This window comes from Sus scrofa, chromosome 5 (genome assembly GCF_000003025.6).
Source record: "Sus scrofa isolate TJ Tabasco breed Duroc chromosome 5, Sscrofa11.1, whole genome shotgun sequence".
NCBI classification, from domain to species: Eukaryota; Metazoa; Chordata; class Mammalia; order Artiodactyla; family Suidae; genus Sus; species Sus scrofa.
In genome coordinates this window covers 51,098,817-51,125,916 of record NC_010447.5, presented here as the reverse complement: position 1 = coordinate 51,125,916, position 27,100 = coordinate 51,098,817, and the positions used below count along the sequence as shown (strand labels likewise).

The window sequence follows — 27,100 nt, the reverse complement described above, 5'->3', positions numbered from 1 at the left end:
TCCTTCCCTTTAATGTACTATAAATTCTTTCACTCAAATACATTTACCTCAAAATCTACCAAAACACACAGAGTAGAGTTAAAGAACATACAAGTGCTGCTCCTGATTCCAGCAGTGAGATAAGAGCGGACCACTTTCTCTCTGGAAGCACCTCATTCTTTTCTCACTCTGGATATCACTGTTAGTCATTGGACCAATGCCATATACTACCTGGTATATTGGGTCCTGGACAAGTGTCTTTTCAATCAGAGAGCTCATAATGTCTTTCCACTAGATGATATAATATCTATTTATATACTTTTAAAAATACCTTCATAAAAACTCAAATATTAAAAACACAACCCTACAGTTAAAATTAACAAATCTAAACGTTCTTCAATAGCTTTTGCTAAATGACCATTAGAGTCCGCAGCTTTCACACTCCAATACATGATTGATTGGCAATGTTATTACTGAGTAGTAAGGTCTAGCCTTCACCACTGGGAAATCAGGGATGTGCTTCTCAGATCGTAATGTGGTAGAAACATCAGCCTACTTGTCTTAATTGATCCGCGCCTTATGGTCTGAGCTTTCAGTTTAATGAGCTCTATCCAGCTGCTGCATCTGTCTGCAAAGGAACTGTAATCAACTGACGTTGCTGAAAACACAGACAGAAAACAAAAGAAAAAATATGGATGACGTCTCTTACTCGTCATAACACTCCTTCTGATGACGTAATTTAACTGTAACTTCGGGGGGAAATGGTCCTTTTTAAGTCAGATAAAAGAGAGAGTAAAGAGTCAAGCTTTCGACACTGATTTGTCCAAAACCAAATTCTCAGCTGGCTGAGCGTCTCTGGTGATGTCACAGCTGTGTGGCGTCTTAGGGGAACGGAAAGGGATCTAATCAAGAGACCCGGGATAGGACCATACACTGTGTTTTAACTAATTTTATTTCCCATTCTTTTTATAATGTTTTATTTTAACTATTTATACTTAGAACTTTCAATTACAATCCAAAGTTTGTGAATAATGCCCTCTTTATTTTTAATCCTGAAACCAAAAATAAAAACAATGAGAATCAAATGCTGAAGAATACATGAAAAAAAATCACAAATTAACTTATCTTTTATTAAAATATTTTCTTTCTACCAGTAATAACAGGAAAGTTAAACAGTCATTTTTCTCAGCATTCTATTTTTGCATCTGATTTTGGAGACAAAGCTTCTGAAACATCAGGTGAAGGGGAAATATGAGTCTAAAAGTTTTCCTTTTAAAAAGAGTAACTTTTACTACTGCTTAGCTAAAAAATAATGTTTAGATGCTAAAATCTTATTTTGAGAAAACTGGGAAACTACTAAGATACTTTTTAAAAAAGTAAATATTGGTTTAATTACTACTTTGTAAGTTACATTCTAACTAGAAAAAAGCCACATTTTGGTGTCTATTCCATCTTCTAGTGCACGCCTCTGAGGTTTGTGTGCTTACGCATCACCACACTAGAATTTCATCCCTTTGGTGACTATTTGCTTAATTAGACAAACTCACCTCTCTGTGCAGCTGGTATACCTGAGTTAGCACTTGCACTCTCCAGGTGTTCTAATAAGACAATATGAACAACATTAGCTTGGATGCTAAGTACAAGCCAGTATCTCTTCTTTGATCTTGGTTAATATTCTCTATAAGCCAGATGAATAGGAGGAAATCTTTATGGCTTCATTACAAAAGCAAACCAAATAGAAGTATTTAGGTTTAAAATGCAGTTTCTATTGATATATGAAAACTAGCTCGGTTAATAAATATCATTCCAAAAAAGATTACTTGTTATTATAACACAAAGAAAGATTCAGAAACTCTGTGGACAAGAAAAAATATCAACATAGTAACAAATATTAGTGGGATGGAGGCAGAATGAAAAAGAGAACTGAACAATGTATTGGGAAGAAAATCTGAAATGAAACACGGAAGGGAAATGTCTGTGGGGGTGGGGGTGGAAGAGACAGTAGGGTTAAAAATTACAGAGAAGGCAATGACCTATGTCTTACAGATAAACACAAACTGTACACTAGCCCAACCTCGCCCCCGACCCTACCACCACCACCACCAACCCCTTCATTCAAAGCTTTCACCTTCAGCAGCTGCCTCTGGAGCCATCAAAACTTGTGGAACTAAAAGGTGACTGACTGCTCTCCACAGAAATAACTAGGAATCCCAGCCTAGAATCACTTCCTTTCCAGTAACCTCATAAAAGTAACATCCTAGAGTCTCCGTGATATTTTACATTTTTATTATAGATAAGGAATTGTACAAATTTAAACAACTATTAAAAAAGAAAAACTTCATAATCTATTGCCAATGCTCAGGGTCTACCCACACTGGCATATTTGAATTTTTGTTTCAAAGAATTTTCTGAGAAAATAGTGTTGCCAAGATAGAAGAAACTTATAAAAATAACACTAAGAATAATTTGGGTCAGCTAGTTTTTTTAAAAAAATTATAAACCAAGTAAATACATATTTTGGTCTCAGCTTAATGTGTTGACCTTTTGGTAATATTCTTAATCAAAGTAATCCTTCTGAAAAATTTGTACAGAATGCTTCTGCTAACTGGATGTAATGGAAGCATCTCCCACACCCCCTCAACCCCCCATTTTTATAAGGTAAGTGACCACAATCCAGTACTGGAGAGTGCACAGTGGCTGACATTCCTCTTACAATACAGAGCTGTTCAAGCAAAGGGGTCACTAGGTGAGGTCCACAAAAAGACTGTGAGAGCATCACGCTGAACGTGCTCTGGCCATCATGCCCTCAGACTGTAGTTCTGGACTGAAAGGTCCTCTTGATTCAGGATCCAAGGGACACTGGAAGCCCAGGGGGAGACAGAACCCACAGGAAGAAGACCAGAAATGAACTGACATTCAGAGGCTTACCAGATCTCTAGGGACAGATCAGCACCAAAAGAGACCAAGTGCAAAAGCTAAGCCAGTATGGCCCACCCCAGGCTCACATATCCCAGGAGAGTCCCAGACCTCTCACAGGTCCTGGGCCATATAGACTTGGTGAGATTAGGTATTCAGTCAAAGTTTGTAAAATGTGGGGACAGGGGGAAAAGCTAAAAGGAAAAGTGAAAATTACTAAAATTATCCTCTATACTTTGATATTTTGGTAATAAGGAATTCCCTAATAGCAACTGTATATAATTCAATAGCAAATGACCACAAAAGAGCTTAAATATGTAGAAAGTATCTATTCCCATCTCTAAATATGCCAAGTGCAAAAAACAAAGGTATACAACAATCTGCAAAATACGTGTTTTAAAAAATAAATAAATAAATAAATAAAAGATCTTTGCAAAGACAGCCAAGAGCTGTTAAGAATAGGTGCCTCTCAGGAAGGAAAAATGAAGGAAGAAAGGAGCTTTATTTTGGACTACATGATTTTTCATAGGATTTGAATTTTTCACCCTGTATACTTAGTACACATTATTTTTTTCCCCAAAATTTTACAGAATGTGAAGAGGAGAAAAAAGTGAGGGAAGATATTATGCCATGCCCTCAGATATGAATGCATATGAATTAAAATCTGAAAAGAACAAAGTTTTAAAATTGGAGACCTTGAGGGAAAGGCTGAGGGAGGAGACTTGTGACCTCCCAGAAGGAGAGTGGGTTCATCTCCTAACATGCTTGCCAGCATTCTGCTCATTTTCTAGCTCAGAGAAAAGGCCCAGGACGAGCTGGTCCTGGCGGGAGCTGGACATTGGCACCTCAGCCTGTCATGACCTCAGACGCTCAGTTACTCTGCTCCTTCTGATTACAGTTTGACTTCCTAGATAACAGTCTTTTCAAAAGCAGAGGTACTGCAGATATAAGCTGTGTGGCTCACTAATAATTCTGGCTAAAAAGAGGGAAAATCCATATGTGATCTCTAAGCCAATACTAAATAAAAGACAACACATTTTATATTCAGGGGTAGAAATCTTATTAAAAGTCTTTTGGGCTTTGGTGAGGAACAGACACTCAGTTCTGGCCATTTATACATCTCAGTGGAAGAGTTTGAGACAAACACTTTGCATATGAAGTCCCCATTGCAGCTGCAATGAGAGTCTAAATCTAGGTACACAGCAGCCCATTCCTCTTACCATTTCCTTATCCCACTGAATACAATTTTGCTTTTTTTAAAGGTACCAGCAAGTGATAATCCCACTAGACCTCCAAAAAAATGATCCTAGAAAGTTGGTGAGGCAAATAGAACATGCAGTTTTACTATTTTCTTAGTATACTCTAGCAATTTATAACAAGCCTTAGTGGAGTGGGGAGGGGGATTAACCTAGGTTAAAAGCAGTCTAGTGGAAATGAGCACACTGATGAAAATAGGAAAATGTGGCAAGAATTCTTTCTCCCTCAACTGTACATGCTCCAGTGCTTCTGAAGGTTGAGGTGTCTCCAGCCTCCTAAATAACCTGTCATAACCAAGGACAAAGGTGTGGGTTAGCTCTGATAAAGCTTAACACTAACTATGCTTCTGATAACTTGTTCACTTTCTATCACTAAAATTTACAGATTATCTTTGCTCTGAATAATTAAAACAATATTTGAGATAATCTTATTCAGTCACCCTAGGAATATTACTAAAACTGAAAAAAACTTGCAAATTCTGAAAAGATTTTCTGGCAGATTAAAATGTATGCAATTTGGAGTCACTAAATTGTTTGCTTTATTTTCCTATTTAAATATTCTAGGTTTTAAATTACTGGATCAAAATTTGATTTTTATGTCCCTTTAAGCATTTCCATCAATCTATAGTGCACTGATTAAAATCTGGCTTAATGGAGTTCCCGTCGTGGCGCAGTGGTTAATGAATCCGACTAGGAACCATGAGGTTGCGGGTTCGGTCCCTGCCCTTGCTCAGTGGGTTAACGATCCGGCGTTGCCGTGAGCTGTGGTGTAGGTTGCAGACGCAGCTCGGATCCCGCGTTGCTGTGGCTCTGGCGTAGGCCGGTGGCTACAGCTCCGATTCAACCCCTAGCCTGGGAACCTCCATATGCCGCGGGAGCGGCCCAAGAAATAGCAACAACAACAACAAAAAAGACAAAAAAAAAAAAAATCTGGCTTAATGACTGAGTTAGACAAGTGATATACATAAATATTCAGTACAAATCTGGTCCATAATGGTCTTCAAATATTGGTGGGTTGATAATGAAATTGTCATATTATAGTTAAAAATTATTAAAGTATAGAGAAATACATAAATTGCTTTGATCTGAGTTTTCTTCCCCTATTCCATTAGGGAAGAAAATTCAACTACAATAGAGGCAATACATACAGTAGATGACAAAAGACAGTTAGCTGCTCTATTTGGGTCACTAAAGCTTCCAACTACAACTATATAGGTGTACAATATCCCAACTCACTTGTTTTTCTTCAATCCCCATCTTCTCTCCCTCCCATCCTTTGCATCTTTTTTCCCAAACAATCCCTGTTTCTGTCAATAACCCAATTCAACTTTCTTTGCTTTTTACTCTGACTTCCTCTGACTCTGGATTTCACTGCCCTCAGGCTGCCTTGAAAAAGCTGAGATTCCTTATCCCTACTTCTCCAACAAATTTCTCTTCCCTTCCTTCCCATCTCATGGATGACCTTTTCACATTTTCCAATCTTTGGTTTCTGTTTCCTCTCATTCTCCTTCCCCTCAGCAATTCTCTCCTTTTAAGAGCCCCCCACCACTGATTGTTGTAGCTACCAAAAACATGTATAACCTTAGCATTTTTTACAGCTGCTCCATTCAGTCATAGTGACAAAATTTTACCCCGAAAAATAAGAGAGAGTGAGAGAGAAAAAAAGCAGACATGCAATGAACTGTTAATATATAAAAATATTTTTAGTTAGTATAAAGAATTATACATAATGGTAAGAATTCAGAACCATTAGTTGACAGGAAAAATTAAAAGATAACTTTTGTAGTTCTTATAGATTTATAGTTCTAATTACAAGTTTAAATAATGTGAGGCAAGCCATTAAGTTTATATAAATTAAACTTATCTTTTAAAAATCAAAAATTAAAATTATCTTTTAAAATAAAACCTGGTTTAACAAAAAGTAACTCTGATAGCCTACAATAAAAATAAAGAGAAAAACTTCAGGAATTCCCATTGTGGCTCAGCAGAAACAAGCCTGACTAGTATCCATGAGGATGTGGGTTCGATCCCTGGCCTTGCTCAGTGGGTTAAGGATCTGATGTTGTCATAAGCTGAGGTGTAAGTCACAGATGTGCCTCAGATCTGGCATTGTTGTGGCTGTGGTGTAGGCTGGCAGCTGCAGCTCTGACTCAACCCCTAGCCTAGGAACTTAAATATGCTGTAGGTGCAGCCTTAAAAAGCAACAACAACAACAAAATCTTCAAATGTGGATACCTAATCATGGAGTACATGTATTAAGGTTGTAAGCAAACTTGTCTTCTTTCATACTGAAATTCAAAATTTAATCTATGTTTGTCACATTAGTCAGCAACTGCTCAGTGAAAAGAGAACTCCTCTCTGCCTACAGCTTATGCCGCTGAACCTGAGGATATCACCTTAGCATAAGCAAAACTAAAGCAGAAACAAAGGGAGGGGTAAAAAAAAACTTTTCTTCTATACAGCTTCATCCAACAGTATATAAAAACTAAAACTGATTTAACTAAACCCTTTTAAAGCCTTAAACTTTCATAATTTTAATGAAAACTATGACCCTTCTATAGATTTATAAAGTATTTGAGATCTATTTATAGTGGTATATGATTCACACATATCTGTCTAATACAAGCTCCTAAGTCCTATAAGATGGCATCTAATATCCCAGATTTAGGTCTTCAGACATAGATCTAAAGTCATATGCTGACCTTACATAAAAATTACATGTGAGAGTTCCCATCGTGGCTCAGTGGAAACAAATCTGACTGGCATCCATGAGAACGTGGGTTTGATCCCTGGCCTTGCTCAGCGGGTTAAGGATCCGGCGCTGTGGTGAACTGTGGGGTAAATTGCAGATTCAGCTTGGATCTGGCATTGCTATGGCTGTGGTGTAGGCCAGCAGCTACAGCTCCAGTTCGACCCCTAGCCTGGGCTCCATATGCCGCAGGTGCAGCCCTGAAAAGACAAGTGACCAAAAAAAAAAAAAAAAAAAAAAAAGAGAGAGAGAGAAAGAAAAATTACATGCATACAGTTTTTGAGATTATGATTTATGAGAAATATTTTTTTAATTTCCACCAGAAATACCTTCAGTTCCCCATTTTTACTGTATTTACTCTATCTCTTTTTTTCTATATATTTATCATTTTTAAAGTGTCTTAAAAACCATTTCAGAGTGAAGTGGCAGATATTCAGAAAGCTGACATGTAGATACTAACAATGAGGGGGAAAAAACTATGAAAATGGTATAAAAATTTTCTGTAGTCATCTTTTCTTATGAAGAGAAACCCTCATATAAAAAAAAAAATTCATGGTGATGCTATGTCATCTGTGTTCCTTCCTCATATGTTCATCAAAGAATGTTAATGACCCGCATATGATAATGTCCCTTAAGAAATTACTTAGGCTCAGCACTTTATTTATTTTTTCTTAAGGCCGCACCTTTGGCATATGGAAATTCCCAGGTGAGGGGTTAAATCAGAACTACAGCTGCTGGCCTACACCACAGCCACAGCAATGCAGGATCCGAGCAACATCTTCAACCTGCACCACAGCTCATGGCAACGCCAGATCCTCAACCCACTGAGCAAGGCCAGGAATGGCTCAGCACTTTATATTTAAAATCAGAAAAATCAAGATAACCAGCAAGGTAACACCAAATCAATCTTAAATTTGAGACACACATCAACTGTTTTGTTACCTTGAGAAACAAAACCAAATAAAACAAAAGATGGAAGGAAAAAAATTCAACATGGATGGACAATTCAGGTCCAGGCTTACTCTACACGGTCAATTAGGATACATGTAATTTAAGCATCTTTTCTTCACATAATATTCACTTATTCTCAATAACACAAAAAAATAAGGGAAGGTTTATCCACAAGTGAAAAGATGGAGGCATTAATAAACACACTGCACACAGTTTTTGACACTATGCTGCCAACATAAAAGGAAATTAAAAATTTTAATAAATCATCTCATTTGTGATAAGAACGTATAAAACATTCAAAGTTTTCAGAATTAGAAAAAAAGATAAACTCAGTCAGCTTAGCTAGCTGACCTAACAAAACCATAAAACTATATATTTATTTACTTATCAGCATTAGTAGTTGACTTTTAAGCCTCTAGTATTTCGAAAGTAGAGGGGTTTTGAGCATTTATTCCTCATACTCTTTATCTTTCTCTCTCCCACCTATTTGCTCTAAACTGCTAAGCTTAACTTCCCCAAAATATTTCTATTCTCTATTCAAAGCCTTCTTTCATATTATAGTGTTCAATTACCACATTTATACTATAACACTCTATCATTACATTTTTTCAGACATTTCAAACCCACTCTAGCCTCAAATTTTCCAAAATATTTTGGATAACTTTTTTCTAATATGTATAGCATAGCCCATGTTCTCCTGAATAGACATGAAGAAGCAAAGACAGTAAATAAGCATGCAACGTAAAACACACTTTACACAACTTAGAAAAAAAATGTACACATAAACTTTTTAGTGTTTACTGATGATTTTAAAATGCGATATTCAAGGAAAGGCACATAGGTTTTGCAGTTAAGCACTTAGTAGTAAGAGTAGTAAAATATTAGTATCCAATGTGATATTGATCATTAGGAAGCCAACGATGGTGAAAATGATGATGATAAAAGTGGCATGATTTGATACAGTGATTTTCAAACTTTTTGAAACCCTTTCTCCTAACAAAATCACATACAGAAAACCAATAGGTCAAGTGTACTGAAATGAAGCTGCCCGGAGTTTAGGGGCAACGTGTCCAGAGACCTGCCCTGTCACTCCCCCCACACACCATGACCTCCTGAAGGCCATAAGGCAGCTCTGAAGAAACTCCTAAGGTTTCAAGGAACACAGTTTAGGAATCATTCGTTTAATTGATTTGGAGCTATTTGGAAAGTTAATTAATGGAAGTTCAGCATGACCTCAGCCATAACTTAGCTTTTGATTTATGTTTTTAATAACATGGACACATTAATAATTGAAAAACTGTAAGTTACAGAAACCCAAGAAATCAGAAAATTTTAAAGACTGAAGAGAATCTTAATCCTTTCACATTTTCAATGTGGAACTCAGGCTTAACTGGCTTAATCAGAGCTTAACTGGCCCAAGCTCTCACACTTTATCAGTAACAGAACAGAGAAGAAAAGCCAGATATGTTGATATATTACTCCACCTATGGCCCCTCTCCTCACTCCTTAAAATGAATTGCCAATATTTCAGGTACCATTCAGAAATGACTCAGAATTCTACTCAAATTCCTCCTCTCCTTATTTTTCAGTTCATGGAATATCATTTGTGCAAAATATACTAATGACTACAATAAGCCCTAGTTTTAATTACCTTTGAAAACACTTTGAAAGCTACTGTACAAACTGTAAGTTATCAATATAGATATGGCCCGCTTACACAGAGTTTTAGTCTAATCTTCTGGATAATTCAGTAGTTATTAACAACATGGTAAAATTGAGCTAATAGAGGACCCAAATCCATAAATAAATATTTTTATAGATTAGCAGTTGATCAAACCTTTTTGCTGCTGGTGATTGAGGTTTTGGTTTTAGATTCCCCCTCCTCACCACTTCTGGATAATGTAAATGAAGTGATACCTAAAAATTAACCCTGTGTTAAATATGTTTCTGTAGAAAGAAGGTATTATAAAAATGTCCTATCTATCAGTTCAAGGAAGACTGGCTGTTCTGCTTTTTGTTCTGGAAGCTATATTTAATTTATAAATCTGAACTCAGATTATCTTTGGACTTTATTTTTCCTCCCTATTCGTTCAAGGAGTTGAGGTATGTTAAAATTCTCTATGGAGTTCTAAATTAGAATTTTAATTTAGACAAAAAGGAAAAAGAACAGTTACCATGTTAGAAAGCTCAGAATCTAAAAGGAGCTTATCTTTTCAGCTTCAAAATATGAAACATCTATTTATTTACAGTCAGGCCTTGCACTGATTTAGTAAGACTCTATTCATACACGGTGCAATGTGAATATAAAACTATTCTGTACTATAACTAATCTAGTACCAGATAAAATAACTGACAAGCAAAAAACAGAAAATAATGTCACTTGTATTATAAAACATAAAAAATTAGAAAAGCCAATTTGGTTTTAAATAACAAATGCATCATTTCTCAGACTATTAAGGAAAAAACACAAACTATATTTATCATGTATATGATGCTACAAAATAAGGTACAGTAATTCTGAAGTTTTTATAATAAAAATTATACTGAAATCAGAAGAGAAATGGAAAAAAACTATCTCCCACTTTTCTCTCCAAAGATTATACAGATCTTGGTTTACTGCTACTGAGTTTTAATTTTGCAAATGAAAAAATGGCAGCATCTTACAAGCACAGAACAATATTCCTCAAATATAAATAAGGCACCCAAAATACAGAAAGCTCATCCCCTTCTCATTTGGACTAGCCTCCACCCAAAACCTCTCCACCGATCTTCTAAAGAAAATAAATATTTTTGTTGCCTATAAAAATCTAAATTAAATTTTTGCAAAGGTTAGTGTTGCTAGAAAAAAAATTACCAGATATATAATAGAAATATCAAATATACCATATGTGAATAGTTACCCAGGGAAATCCAAATTTGTGAAAATAAAACTTTAATACATTTGAGGTATAAAAATGAACTAACATATTAAAAATTACCTTAATAATTTATGATGAGACTTGAAAAATTAAAATAAAAGGAATATTCTCTCCATTATGAACATGAAACATACAATGAGGGAATGAAGAATAAATCTCCATCTCACAATTAAGTAAAATTACCTACAATGTAGAAGCAAGTGAAAGGATCTAGAAACTTGTGCTTGCATTCCCCTTACTTAACCAACCTTTTGTTGGTGGAAAAGGATGAGAAGGAAGTGAATCTGAACATAGTTCCAAGGGAAACTGCAGAAGTTCTTCATTATCTGTAGAGGCTTGAGAGGCAAGAAAAACACTAGTTATTTAGTAATGATCTATTATTAATCTTTTAAAAATTAAGAATCTGGGATAACATATATTTTCCAACCCAATTTATTCTGGTTATTTTCTCCTTTGTTTCTTTCATGGCGGCCCTGCACATGCATGACACTGAGAACGGTTGCTATGTTCCCTGGTAGGACTGCGGTGAGATTTAGAAAGGATAATGTGTATAAATTTCTTAGCACAGTGCCTTGCAAAGAATAAGCACTCGCTAGTAATTATTATTAGCCTACTCTTTGTACTGCACTAGTTCTATGATCCTCAAACCAGTCATTATCTATCTTCTTTGATAAATACCTGAACACATAATCATTTAATACATTTATCTGACATTAATGCAATGTTGCCCATATAGAATATATTCAACTTAAAAATTTTTAGATTAATCATGAATATTTTATTTACCAATAAGTCATTAAACTTTAGAAAGTATACTATTTCCCTCTCCTTTTTTTTTTCAGAACACACAAATGGTTTCTAATAATATTGTGTGTGTCTTTGGAATATATTAAAAATGGTACTTTCTAAATTTTACTGGATAAAGGACAACTCTGAGAATTTGATGAACACAAGGGGACCTTTCCTGAGAAAAATCCACAGTGCTTACTACATCAGCAGAGTCTCAGATGCCTTGAAAGCCTCCTCAAGGATCCTGGAATAGGAGCCTTTAATTACTGCAGGATTAATACCTTATAATCTAAGTCTGAAAAAAATAACAGCATTCTCTTTGTAAATACCAGCCAACCACCTATTTTTGTGTGACAAATATCAAGTAGGCCATACGCTTACCCACAGTTATCTTGATAAATAGAAAAAGTAACAGTACCTAGTCAAAAAACAAGTCATTTATTCTACCTTTCCTCTATATTTTAATACTGAATTATAATACAGACAAACACAAACTGTGCTCCTAACCATCACAGGTTTACCTCTTTGCAATGACTTCTCAGCATGTGTTTTTGTGGTCTGTAAAGCCTGATTTTTGTCAAAAGTTATTGCAACTGCTGTGACTGTAACCTAGAATCACAGAAACAGTATGATTAGCAAAATAATCATTATTCAAGCTTCTTACAAATCTTATTCAGTACATGGAACAACTATACTAACTTTGTCTCTCCTGGTTAAACTTCTCAACCAGAATTGCACATGAATTCAGATATTTAAACTACAATTAAGCCCAACATGTCTACCCAAACCTATTTATTCCAGAAAGAGCTAAAAAAGCTTCTCTAATAGATGGGTTCTGGAGAAATCACACAGAAGCACACATCCTAGTGTAAATATGCTGGAACACACAGGTGATTCCACCTTCAGATAACTATAGTTCACGAAAGTGAAACAACATGGTCTGACTCATATTCATATGTTTTAAAATATTTAAGTAAAACAGCTTATACCTATTTAACTATGGCAAACTTATAATATTAAAATAGATCAAAGTTGGGAATATTCTTTAATAATAGACTGAATCTTAATTACCTGAATTAATTCATCTTCAGGGAGAGATACTGTAAAATTTACATGGCAAAGGCAGCAAGGAATCATAGACCGTAGTTTAAAATACAGGCTCTACACAAAAGAAAATTATTTTTTTATTAAAGTATAGCTGATTTACAATGTTGTGCCAATTTCTACTATAAATTGAGTAAAGTGACTCAGTTACACATATATACAATATTCTTTTTTGTATTCTTTTCCCTCAGTTTATCCCAGGAGATTGGATATAGTTCCCTGTGCTATACAGGGGGACCTCACTGCCCATCCATTCTAAATTAATAGTTTGTACCTATTAACTCTAAACTCCCAGTCCATTCTACTCCTTCTTCCACTCCCCCTCAGCAGCCACATGTCTGTTCTCTATGTCTGTAAGTTTGTTTCCAAACTGTAGATAGGTTCGTATGTGCCATATTTTAGACTTAAATATAAGTGGTATCATATGATATTTGTCTCTCTCTTTCTGACCAAAAGCAAATTATTATTAATATCACTTCTCATTTAAAAATTTTATAAGAACATTTTTTTAATGCACATTGTATTATGGTGAACGAAGTTGAAAAGATTAAAACACTTCTGTTTTACCTATTCTTTCATTAAGAGTACAGTTTTAAGGCAGTCCCTGGTGGCCTAGAGGTTAAGGATTTGGCACTGTAACTATTATGGCTTGGGTTTGATCCCTGGCCTGGAAACCTCTGCATGCCCCAGGTGTGGAAAAAAAATAAAAAATTAAAAAGAAAGAAAACTGAGTCTGTTAAATTTCTAAAAAGGATACATTTTTAAATTTAAGCAGACAGTAAGATTTAATCATATTTCAAGTCATAAAAATAAGAAAAAAGAATTTTTTAAATGTACACATACAGATTTCTATGAAGTTTAAAGCTATGAAAAACTTAAAATATATTCTTTATATAATACATTAAGATGGAGATGACAACCTCAGCATTTTACTTGATGGCAGGTGAAGACTGATAAGTAAATAAAAAATAATTCAGCCTACAACTGTGTAAGGTCTTCCAGACAAATATAAACACTTCTTAAATTTCATGATGCAAAGAAGGTTTAACTAATGTATAGTTAGTCAGAAGGTTCCTACCTTAAGCAAATTTTCACAGAGATCATTAAAGTTCTTATTGAGGGCTTGATTAGTCAGGTTAAGGCTGCTTAATCGGATTACTCTTACTGATGTGAACATCTAAATATAGAGAGAGATAATGACATGTCACTTCACTATTTTTAACAAATACTGTATTATTTTAGTTAATAAAATAAACAGTAGTACCTAATCTGGTTTTTTTAAAAAGATAATATTTTAATTGCAACGAAGAGGCCAAAAAGTAAACACGTATAAAGAAGAAACTTAGCCAAAGTCACATATGGTATATTTGCTTAAAATTAAGAATAAAAGGTTTACCTGTATTTCAGATGTCCAATTGTTTATACCAGGCATAATTTCTGTATTACAACTATAAAAGCCTGTCAAAACACATTATAGTTAAAACACATGATAATATTTTGTGTGTATTAAAGAATAACATTTTTCAATTATTAACACAAAGTTCTAAATGTAAGACCTATTCATTCTTTTTTTCTAAAATTCTACAGCTCTGGAAAGCTTTAGATCATCTTAATGAAATTATTAGGTTTTTTTTAATGTATAAACATACAAGGATTAAAAATCAGTTCACCTAAGTTCTAATGAAAATATTTTAAACTATGTGCTTTCAATCTTGGAGCAGCATAGAACATGATAGAATGCAACACTAATAAAACCTTTAAAATAAAGTTAGTGGTATAATAATTATGAACTAAATATTGATATACAAAACTAATCATCTCAAAGGTAATTTTTCTCTCATCACCTGAAGGAGGTGGAACATCAGTGAGCAGAGAATGTACATCTTCCATAGCATCTGTGTCATCAATCTGAAAATAAAAAGATTAAAACTATCACATAAGTAGTAAATACAGAATCATTTTAAATTTTTTAAATTGTTTTTATTATTTATTTAATCGAGAACATAGAGTCAAGGAAAAGTAGAGCCATTTTCCCCTAAGTTAAAATATAAAACTCGAAAAATACTCTTCTAATACCTGTGAATTCTTCCACAATACTTCTAAATGAAATATTTTACATTATAAAGTATATTGAGTTAAAAAGAGCCTTTTATCAAGCCTTTATGAGGACATATTTCATAATATTTACAAAGATAACATAAGCAATCATTATCTCTATTTAAATTAAAAAAGTACAATAAAAAATTCTTTTAATATGGAACTGCTTTAAAATAAAATTACAGAGTTCCCGTTGTGGCTCAGTGGTAAGAACCTGAGTAGTATCCATAGGGATGCAGGTTGGATCCCTGGCCTTGCTCAGTGGGTTAAGGATATAGCGTTGCCATGAGCTGTGGTGTAGGTCGCAGACACAGCTTGGATCCTGTGTTGCTGTGGCTGTGGTGTAGGCCAGCAGCTGCAGCTCTAGCCTGAGAACTTCCAATATGCTGCACGTGCAGCCTAAAAAAAGCAAAATAAAATAAAATAAAATTACATAGGGATAAATTTAAAGGCATATCTTAAAAGAGTAAGTCCAAATTCCATTTTCCTTACATCAAAATAATTGTCTAGAATTTTAAAGAGTGAACATATCCAACTGGACAAATAATGACACTCACCTGTACACTGAGGGGACTAAGACCTGACTCACACCCTTGAGATTTCAAGAACCACTTCCACTTCACTTTGGCTACCCAGTCGTGGCCATATCTCAACTGTGATATTCCCCAAAATATTCCACACCCAGATCTCAAGTATTCTCTAACTATAATCCCTTGTCTCTCTGTCCCTTTTACTGCGGAATCTGCACCTTGCCTTCGTCTTCTTCCCACACTCAAGGCACTTCTCTTCTCTATTAGCCAGGATCCCAGGATCAGAAATTCAAAAATGTCCAAAGTTTAAGTAATGCTAGAATCCTCTGAAGGGTTTGTTAGACTCCTTGGCTCCACTCTGAAAATTTCATTTACCAGGTCTGAACTAGGGGCACCAGAGCCTGCATTTCTTACAAGCTCCCAGTGGTGCTAACGCCATCATCACGGCACACTTGGAATAGCACTACTCTAAACGGTACCTCGGAACCTTTTACTCCTAACCTTTTACCAACCTCCACTTTTTTCCATTCTCACACTGTAGAAAATATAAGAAAGAGGCACAATTCCATATAGTTTATAGAGTTTCCACAATGTAACAATCACACCTCAGTTAATCCTTGAATATCTCCCACAGCTGACTTCCTGATCACATTCACAGGCACTGTTCTAGACTTTTCACACCTTCAATCCCATCCCAGTACAATTCTACTGTTAGCTTTCTGCTTTACTGAGACCCAGGCATCTTATTTTTTTCTTTCAACTGGCACCTTCCCAGAAAATATTTCTAAGTGTCCTCACATTTTTTTTCCTTTCCTTCAATATCAACGGAAGATCATCAATCTCTTTCAAAGCTAAGCATTCTACAGGGGAGGGCATAGGAAGCAGATCTGTGAGGGCAGAGGCTCCATAAACTTCTCATGCCACATTTATTCCCCAGGAAAGTTAGTTCCAAATATATTCTTATCATGAAAGTTCAATTGTATCTTCTTAATTCATTAAGAAAACACTACACTCAGAATTCGCAGTGCTTTATATATTATCATATGACTTGTAAAAATGTTATAGTAACATGTCATATCACACAGGTAATAATTACAGTAAGTGAAAGAACAGAACTTTCTTATTTAAATTAATCCAAGTTTCTAAAAATAGCTCCAAAAGTTTATTTATTTTTTTTAATCTTTTTAAGGCTGCACCCACGGCATATGGAGGTTCCCAGGCTGGGGGTCAAATCAGAGCTGCAGCCACCGGCCAACACCACAGCCACAGCAATTCGAGATCCAAGTCGAGTCTGCAACCTACACCACAGCTCATGGCAACGCCAGATCCTTAACCCACTGAATGAGGCCAGGGATCAAATCTGTGTCCTCATGGATGTTAGTCAGATTCGTTTCCAACGAGTCATGATGGGAACTCCAAAGTTTAAAATTTTAATTTTATTTCAACCCAAACATTAATTTTTCCAGAGCCATCTATTACTGTATCAGTCATCTGGTGTTAAACAAAAAATACACTAACAAGTTCTGATACTTTCAATTTTATTATAAATGCCATATTTAATTTTTTATATATATATAAAACAGTTGCAATGCTACAAATCAGGATCTGATTGTAAAAATAAATATCTTCTAAAACCCTTAAGAAATCAAAATTAGTCCAATGCAATAATACCTCCAAAACAAATGCATCTTTTTTTCCATGTGAAAGGTCCAATTCTGTAACTTCATCAGAGCTTTCTGATTGAGATCTCAAAAGTCTTGAGCGTTGTCTAGGTTCTGGAATGGGTGATCCTATAATCTCTTCGGATATCTCCTAAAGGAAATATAAAGGCTTTATATCACATGACTGTCTTTTTCTCTTTGGGGATTTTTTTTTTTTAAACTCTAGTCTTTTCTTCTTTTATTTAATTAGCTATAATTGACATGTAACATATTCGTTTCAGGTGTTCAATGTAATGATTTGACATTTGTATGCCTTCATCTGGTTTTAAATTTTTAGACTAACAGAAAACAATGGGTAGGACGGGAAAGTCTGTAAAATGTATTCATAGTCAATATTTAATTATAATATTGACGATTAATTAACCTTTTAGAAAGTACATGGATATTTCCTTTAATTGATAATAATAGCAACTTCAGTACAGGAATCCAGAAACTATCACAGACACAACAAGGCAATAGTGACATCTAGTGGACAAAGGAGATACCACAATCAGTAGGGAATGGGCAGTCCTTCCAACCCTCACAAAGTATTTTTTACTCAGCATTTCAAAGTCCCAGTAAGCCATAAAGAATTAAATATTTACATATACAAATAAGATTTTAATCTTTTATATCTTATGCAGGTATAATTTTTCAAAGACCCATATAGTCAAATGTGGAATATGATATATATATCTATGCGTATGTATATATAATACATATATTATGTATGTATCTGCTATGCAACTTATTAAGCTAAATAAACTTTAATAGACACAATAGGAGTTCCCGTCGTGGCGCAGTGGTTAACGAATCCGACTAGGAACCATGAGGTTGCGGGTTCGGTCCCTGCCCTTGCTCAGTGGGTTAACGATCCGGCGTTGCCATGAGCTGTGGTGTAGGTTGCAGACGCGGCTCGGATCCCGCGTTGCTGTGGCTCTGGCGTAGACTGGTGGCTACAGCTCCGATTCGACCCCTAGCCTGGGAACCTCCATATGCCGCGGGAGCGGCCCAAGAAATAGCAAAAAGACAAAAAAAAAAAAAAAAATAGACACAATAATGATCGCTCTGAGGTAAGTGTATGGTGCAATCCTATATGGGCTCATCAGATTTTACCTATTTTATAGCCAAAGATCACAGCTAACTAGAGGTTCTATATCTGTTGGTCATAAGAAGTATCAAGAGGATGTGGATATGTAAGCACAAATGCTAAAGACACAGCCTGTTGTAACAGAGCTATCTTTTTAAAAAAAAGAAAGAAAAGAAAAGAAATTGTTAAAAAAAAAAGTTTTCAAAAATTATTTAAATGTTCACTGCTGGTGCACACCTTACATAAAAGACTACCACCTCACAGTTTCATAACACAGCTGTCTCCACAGCACCTTCACATCTGTTTATCTTACTTGCCCTCAGCATTAACCTACCCTAGATAAATCAGACTGAGTGCCTATGACAGTGACTATAAAATGAGAAAGGAAAAAAAAAACTCATATTAACATTTTACCATACATAAGCAATCTTTCTTTTTACTAAAAAGGAACATTTTAAATCATTTATTTAGTCATTCAACAAGTAGTTATTAAGAGGCTACTACTAGGAGGGACTGGCCTCACCTTTAGGAACACAGCCCTTACAGAGCGTCATTCTACTGGGAGTATCAAGCAATGGACAAAATCCAAAAATATACCTCACACATAGAGATACAGAGAGATAAAGGAAATAGAAAACAATAAACAAAAAAAGAACAGGAAGTACCAAAAACTGACAGAAGAGTTACAATTTTTTAAATAGGATAGTCAGAGTTGGCCTCTCTGAAAAATAGGACATTTGAGCATGGATGTAAAGGGAGGTGAAAGAATGAGTACTGAGGAAAAGCAAATCCAGACAGTGGGGGAAAAGAATCTTTAAAAGAAATGTAAAAATATCTTAATGATCTAACAAGTTATTCACAATGTAGACTTATTTTACTTACTGGAGGATTGATTTCATACAACTCTTTATTTTTGGCAATCGTGTCATTTATCTTCTTCTGCATATGAGATATATGTTGCTCATATGAGCCATCATTAGGAGTCTTCCCAGCAATCTGAATACCACCAGGCGTTGGTAAGGCTGCCAAATATACACCTGTGGCTGACTGATAAAAATAATGAAGAAATAATCAGAAAAAAATATCAAAAGTTTTCATATTCAGGAATGTGGTCTTTGCCCTTAGGAATAAAGATAATTAGCATCAGTGTTTGCATAGGACATATGTGGAAGGGCACAGAAAAAGAGAACTGGTAACAGGGGTTGGTTACTTCCACTGAGAACTCTGACTAGGTTGGGGACAGCAGTGAAAGGACGAGTTACTTTTCACTGCATACTCAACGGTATTTTAAATTTTTTCCTTATGATAGTAAAAAATAAACTGCATTAAAAAAAACAGCTTAGAAAAAAAATGTTAAAAAGTTAATGTTTCATGAATGAGTAGATAAGTTACCTTTAAAGTGGCAAAAGTAAAAGGGAAACTTCCGCAAAGCAAATGAAGAAACAAATTCAGAAAGGATATGAAACTTATTCAAGAGACCTGAATCTTTCTCTGACTTGAAAAACTAGAACTTTTCACTATACCATCTTGAGTGCATAAGCACCAAGAAATAAAACTTAATGCAGATTTAAGTATTTAATTAAATGACTATTAAATTCTGACTCTGTAATAGTACTGCATGCCACTGGTACTGAAAAACTATTAGGGGAAATACCAAACAAGACAACACACCTACCCTTTACATGCATTTATGTTAAATATGCTTATATAAGCAAAGCAAAAAATAATGTATAAAAGTATAAACACCAAACTGTGAACATCAAAGGAGTAGAATGGGGAAAGAGAAGTCACTTCTTTTAGCTCTTGATTATTTGTCTTTTAATTATTATTTTTAAATTAAACAATTTCCAATTTTGAAAAAGTGCACCCTAGAAAGGGTATGGTGTGCTATGATGAAATCTGAGCAGTGGATTAAACTGATCCCTGGCTCTCACTCTCGGGTTGTTCATTCTCTTTCACAACTGCACTCACCCATGACCCAGTCTCTGATGTACAAGCTTGGAATGCACTCTGTGCCTTAAGAAGCCTTAGTGCACCATCTGTTAACACTTTCTTAACTGCATTCATTAATGAGGTAGCAGCCCAGAATGGCTGAGAATACAAACTCTAGAACTGGACAGGCCTGGGTTTGAAATCAAGTTCCAGTATAAGTAACCACAATCACCTTGGATAAGTCTCAACCTATTAGGGCATCCGCTGTCTCCTCTTATAAAGGGAAGAAAATACTACATTCCTTCTGGAGCAGCACAGTGCCAGAGGTTCAGGAGGCACTCATCAGAGATTAGCTCTCATGGAAACCACTCCTGAGATATTGAGATTTAAGTGCACAGGTCAAAAGAGCACAAAGATCAAAATCTCGGTTATATATGAGCGTCACTGGTGATCAAGAAGAAAAGATTAGTAAGAATTAAAAAAGGAAGTATCTGCACCACTGAAGAATTATACCAGGGTCACAAACTAGTTTCCTAGGGCTTAACCATTAGAAGTGTTTGATAAAATTGTCACAATATTCTTTTAAATTTCTGAATCCGAACTAAGCTCTTAGTTCCCAAGACACCGACCAGTTAACTTAGTTTTGTATTCAGCCCAACTACACATTTATATTATGCCCTCACTAAGTATGTGAGTTTTTAGATGGGTGAAATATAATCAACCTTTTATCCCAAGTTAATCTAAATACCAAACATTTTAATATGAATCAGGTTACTTTTATTAATCACTACTAATTTGTTAAGAAACTGAGATTACCTAATCATCTTACCATCATCCACTCCCCCTACATACAGAAATTTGCATATTTACTCTCATAGAAGGAACAGATGAAGCAGGAAACAATTTAGCATTTTACCTACAAATGCCATCTGAGAAAAAGAATCCAAGTTCCAAAAATTTCTTAAAATTAAATGTCTATGCACGTCTCAAAAAGACAGCAAAGAATTCCAATTTGAAAAGTGCTGGTGACAAAAAAAATCCTGGCCTGCAAAGTGTCTATAATATGAGATTCCCATAAATATTCCACAGGCCTCTGGGTCTCAGGCTGTTTGCAAAGGCAGTTCTCACTTTCTCCACTGACACCTTGAGTCAAAATTTATTTTCTAATAAGCCAAGGTGAACATGAAACTGAGAGAGAGCTTTTCACTACCTCACAATTTATTAGCACTTAAGAAATATACACATTCCATTGCACATTCTACTGCCAGCCATAGTACATGTGTCTTACATGTATTGCTTTATTTTCTCCATGAAAACTAAAGATTATTTTAGCACAACTGTCCTCCCCTCTCAGGAGTGATTCTGTCCCCAAAGGCATCTGCTAACATTTGGTTGCCGCACTGTGGGGAAGCTACTGGCATCTAGCAGACAGAGGTCAGGGATGCTGCTAAACATTCTACAATGAACAGAGTTATCAGCCTCAAATATCAACAGTGCCAAGAAGGAGAAACCCTTTCTTAGCAATGTGTAAACAATACAATAATAAAGTCCAGAACCATGGTGGCCAACCTACTAAATAAGCTACACATGGTAGTTCTCAAGAAATCTGACTATAAAGGTTATGATCAGAATACAAAAATACAATAATAATATAAACATGAATAAATTTATAAATAGTTTAATTTCAAATGTTTATAAATAAATATAAAAATATCTGAAAGCCTATCCACTAGATTTTTTCACTTCTTGTAATATCCCTAACCCTTAATGTCTTCATGTCTGCTCTTTGGATAAGTCTTTTTAAATGACTCTGACTGACATAAAACACAGACTCTACAACTACAGGAATCACAAAACAAAAATAAAACATCAAAACTTACAGCTAAGCCCATCAACATATTTTCGCCCACTGTGATCTGAATTCTCAGTCCAAACAAAGCATTCATTCCTTTGAGTTTCAGCTTATTCATTAGCTGAGTATGCACTTCATACTCCATAAATGGCAACAGATTACTGATGGCTGTGGCATTGGCTTCTGCTTGTGCTTTCTTTTTTAAGCGACACAACCTGTTAAGAAAAATAATTTAGTCAATGGACAATGTTCTTAGCACCATCTTAAGAAATGTCCAATTTTTAAAACTTTCTAAAAATGTGCTTGATTAAACATTTACTTGTTTCAAATGGGCTTATTAAGTTTTATCAATAATTTTTCCTACCATTTTCTTCACAGTATATTCTTTTGCTAAAAGTCATATTTCAATTAACAAAAAGTGTTCCCTGGTGACTCAGCAGGTTAAGGATTTGGTGTTGTCACTGCTGTGGCTCAGGTCACTGATGTGGCTCAGATTCAATCCCTGGCCTGGGAACTTCTGCATGTCACGAGCATGGCCAGAAAATAAATTAAAAATAAACAAAAAGAAAAAAAAAATCTCTGGAAATGAAATAAATACTAATCAAAATCACTAAAGAATGTAATTTGCAATCTTAGGTTTCGTAACTCCATGCGATCATATAAAGGTTAAAGAGCAGAGGAAACAATTTACTCATTAAAAGAATACAAAAAACCTGAGTATCTGCTGTGTACCAGGCACTGTTCCAGGTGGTGAACACTGATCAATGAATAAAACACGAAGTCTCCATTCATGCTTCTACTTTGGTAGAGAGTGGTAAAATAAAGAAACAAGACAACTACAGATAATGTTTAAGAATCAGATGTGTGCAGAAAATAAACCAAGTGAAGAAAGTGAGAATAAGCAGACATAACGCCTCACAGCAGAGATGACATCTGAGCTGGGATTTTAAAGACAATGATGGAACTGAGAGCAATGGAGAAAGACAATGATGGAACAGATGGTTTAATGAAGAACTAAAAGGAGATTACTGTAGCTCAGGTGAAGTGGGCAAGGGTGAGGGCAGCAAAAATGAGGGTGCAGTTAAGCAGGGGTGTGATAATGTTAGGGCCTTATGGGTAATGGTAAGGAGTTTGATTTTATTCTACCAGCAATGGGAGCCATCAGATAGGGTATAAGTAGTAACACGATCCAGTGTATATTTCAGGACATCATTTATACTGCTACAGAGAATGGAGTAAAGACAAGAGAATTGGTGTGGGGATGGTAGACAAAAAGCTATTTAGGTTAGAGTCAATGAGAGCTTGGTCGAGAAAGATGAAGGAAAGATCCCCAAACTGGCAAGCCAGGCTATTTAGGCCAGTAATTCTCAGATGCTGGCTTATATCAGAACCACCTAGAGGGCATGTTAAAAACAAAATTACTGGGCTCCATCCCAAGAGTTTCTGATTCAAGAGGTCTGGTGCAGAGCCTAAGAATTTGCATTTCTATACAGTCCCTCAAGGATGCTGATGCTCTTGCTCTAGGGACCACACTCTGTGAACTGCTAATGAAGACTAATCCCCTCCTATCTGAAATAAACAAACAAGCAAACAAACAAACACTGGATAAATTATGTATTTTTTAAAATCATCTTAAAAGCATCACAGGACCAGGGCAAGAGGAAGTATAGAGAATAAACATAAGGAAGTAGCATGGAAAAGTTCTTTTGTGATGGTGGAACAGTTCTGTCTTGACTGTGGTGGTGGTTTACACAAAGCTATTTACGGGATAAAATTGTATAGACCTCTACATATATACATAAATGCATAAATGAATGCAAGTTTAAAAAAATATAAAACTGAATAAGGTCTGTAGTTTGGTTAATAGTATGAGAACAATGTCAGTTTCCTAGCTATTACTCTATTATAGCTGCATAATATGTCACCAACGGGGAAAGACAGCTGAAGGATACAGAGGACTCTGTATAATTTTTGTAATTTCCTATGAGTCCAAGCAAATAAAACACAATGAAAAATAAGCCATCAGAAATAGCAGGGGAAAAAAGATATTTTATATATTAAACTTATCAGTTACAGAATCAATTGCAGACTATGGTATGTGATATCAGATTTGAAAAAGAACAAAATAAAACATCTAGAAATAGAAATAGATTATCAGGCATAACTCTCCTGGACTTCAGGCAATATTACACAGCTACAGTCATCAAGACAGTGGGGTACTGGTACCAAAACAGACATATAGACCAATGAAACAGAATAGAGAACCCAGAAATAAACCCAGACACCTATGGTCAATTAACCTTCGACAAAGGAGCCAAGAATATAAAAATGGGCAAAAGAGTCTTTTCAGCAAGTGGTGCTGGGAAAACTGTACAGCTGCAAGTAAGTGAATGAAACTGGAACACACCCTCACACTATGCACAAAAACAAACTCAAAATTGCTTAAAGACTTAAATATAAGGCAAGACACCATCAAACGCCTAGAAGAGAACATAGGCAAAACATTCTCTGACATCAACCTCACAAATGTTTTCTCAGGACAGTCTTCCAAGGCAACAGAAATAAAAGCAAAAATAAACCAATGGAACTCATCAAACTGATAAGCTTTTGCACGGCAAAGGAAACCATTAAAAAAAAAAAAAGACAATCTACGGAATGGGAGAAAACAGTTTCATATGATGCAACTGACAAGGGCTTAATCTCTAAAATATACAAACAACTTAATGGCAAAAAACCAACAACCCAATTGAAAAATGGGCAAAAGACCTGAACAGACATTTCTCAAAGAAGATATACAGATGGCCAACACATACATGAAAAAATGCTCAACATCACTAATTATTAGAGAAGTGAAAATCAAAACTACTACAAGGTACCACCTCACACTTGTCAGGATGGCCACCATTAACAAGTCAACAAATAACAAATGCTGGAGAGGGTGTGGAGAAAAGGGAACCCCCCTTCACTGTTGGTGGGAATGTAAATTAGTATAACCACTATGGAAAACAGTATGGAGGTACAACAGAAACTAAATATGGAACTACCATATGACCCAGCAATCCCACTCTTGGGCATATTTCCAGACAAAACTTTCCTTGAAAAAGATGCATACACCCATATGTTCATTGCAGCACTAGTCACAATAGCCAAGACATGGAAACAACCTAACTGTCCATCAACAGATGAAGAAGATGTGGTATATACATACACAATGGAATACTACTCAGCCATAAAGAACAAAATAATGCCATTTTCAACAACATGGATGGAATTAAAGACTCTCATACTAAGTGAAGTAAGTCAGAAAGAAAAAGCCAAATACCATAGGATATCACTTACATCTGGAATTTAATATAAGGCACAAATGAACATTTCCACAGAAAAGAAACTCATGGATTTGAAGAACAAACTTGTGGTTACTAAGGGGGAGATGGAGGGAGTGGGATGGACTGAGAGTCTGGGGTTGATAGATGCAAACCCTTGTACTTGGAGTAGATAAGCAATGAGATCCTGCTGCATAGCACAGGGAACTATATCTAGTCGCTCGTGATGGAATATGATGGAGGATAATGTGAGAAAAAGAATATATATATATGTATGACTGGGTCACTTTGCTGTACAGTCGAAACTGACAGAACACATAAACCAACTATAATGGAAAAAATTAAAATCATAAAAAAATTTTTTAAAAAGAAATAGATTATCAAAAATTAAAAACCCAATTATTAGCCATAATAGTATATCAAAGACAGCTGAAGAGAGAAGTAAAGGATCAAAAGATAAATAAGAAAATATCTAAAATACAGCATAAAGAGGGAGTTCCCCTTGTGGCACAGTGGAAATGAATCTAGCTAGTATCCATGAAGATGTAGGTTCGATCCCTGGCTTGCTCAGTGGGTTAAGGATCCAGCATTGCCATAATGTGGTATAGGTCGAAGATGTGGCTCGGATTCCATATTGCTGTGGCTGTGGCTTAGGCCAGCAGATGTAACTCTGATTCAACCCCTAGCCTAGGAACTTCCCATATACCACAGGTGTGGCCCTAAAAAAACAAACAAAAAAAAAAAATTAAAATAAAAAAATAGAATAAAATATAGCTTAAGGAAACAAAAAGATTAAAAAATATAGAAAAGAGGAGTTCCCATCGTGGCTCAGCAGAAACGAATCTGACTAGCATCAATGAAGACGCAGGTTCGATCCCTGGCCTTGCTCAGCAGGTTAAGGATCTGGCGTTGCCATGAGCTGCAGTGTAGCTTGCAGACATGGCTCAGATCTGACATTGCTATGGCTGTGGTGTAGGCCAGTGGATACAGCTCCAATTCAAACCCTAGCCTAGGAACCTCCATATGCCACAGGCGCAGCCCTAAAAAAACAACAACAAAAAAAAATACAGACAAGAAAGTAACAGAGAAGAAACAGTGAGAAAGTCTAACATACTTTTAACTGGAGTATCAAGAAAAGAGATGAAACAAAGAACTAATCTAAAATTTTTCTAAAATATGTAAAAGACACCAATCCACAGATACAAGAAGTCCAAGGTATAGCAATTAGGATAAAGAGAACTCCATACCTAACACTTCATAGGCAAACTGCCAAAACCAAAAACAAACAGACTAGCTCACATATAGCCTGAAAAAAAAAAAAAAAAGGGCACATTCAAAAAAAAAAAACATCTAATGAGTTATTTCTCAATAGTCACATTGAACACCAGAAGGCAATGGAAGGGTATCTTCAATGTGCTGAAGGAAAATAACTGCTAGCCCCAAATACCTTTTGAAGATAAAACAGACACATTTTCCGACGAGCAAAAATAGACAGTTCACCATCAGCAGACCCACCAAAAAAATACTCAAGGAGAAACCTCAGGCAAAAGGAAAACAATCCTAAGTGGGAGATCTAAAATGCAAGAGGAAATGAAAGTGAAAGCAAATGGATTAGAAACATATTTTAGACGAGAACGCAACATGGCTTTGTAATAATTGTCATGTGTGGAGGTTAGGAAAGAGGACAATGCCTAAGAATACCTTATTTGGAATGAAGAACTAGACAGAGCAAGGGATCATTTATTAAAATAGAGAAGCAGAGTTCCTGTTGTGGCTCAGCGGGTTAAGAACCCAACATACTGTCCATGAGGATTTGGATTCAATCCCTAGCCTCATTCAGTGGGTAAAGGATCCGGTGTTGCTGAAAGCTGCAGTGTAGGTCACAGATGCGGCTCAGATCTAATGTTGCCATGG

The 27,100-nt window shown here is 35.6% G+C and overlaps 1 protein-coding gene across 23 annotated transcripts in view; it reads right to left on the bottom strand.

Annotated features, from left to right (window-relative positions):
* Window positions 1-27,100, bottom strand: part of C2CD5 (C2 calcium dependent domain containing 5) — a 91,769-nt gene that overhangs the window by 6,371 nt on the left and 58,298 nt on the right. For 12 of the 23 annotated variants that reach the window (XR_002344080.1, XM_021092228.1, XM_021092223.1 and 9 more), the window contains 11 exons: window positions 21,892-22,078; window positions 18,962-19,126; window positions 16,961-17,101; window positions 14,507-14,570; window positions 14,059-14,120; window positions 13,741-13,839; window positions 12,630-12,719; window positions 12,080-12,167; window positions 11,018-11,104; window positions 1,527-1,577; window positions 536-637 (listed from right to left, as the gene is read on the bottom strand). Coding sequence is in view for 20 of the 23 variants with exons in the window: in XM_021092228.1 (XP_020947887.1) it covers window positions 536-637; window positions 1,527-1,577; window positions 11,018-11,104; window positions 12,080-12,167; window positions 12,630-12,719; window positions 13,741-13,839; window positions 14,059-14,120; window positions 14,507-14,570; window positions 16,961-17,101; window positions 18,962-19,126; window positions 21,892-22,078 (1,136 nt within the window). In the remaining 3 variants the exon portion in view is untranslated. The remainder of the gene's footprint in view (window positions 1-535; window positions 638-1,526; window positions 1,578-11,017; window positions 11,105-12,079; window positions 12,168-12,629; window positions 12,720-13,740; window positions 13,840-14,058; window positions 14,121-14,506; window positions 14,571-16,960; window positions 17,102-18,961; window positions 19,127-21,891; window positions 22,079-27,100) is intronic. The other 11 variants (XR_002344081.1, XR_002344082.1, XM_021092231.1 and 8 more) reach the window with 3 other exon arrangements.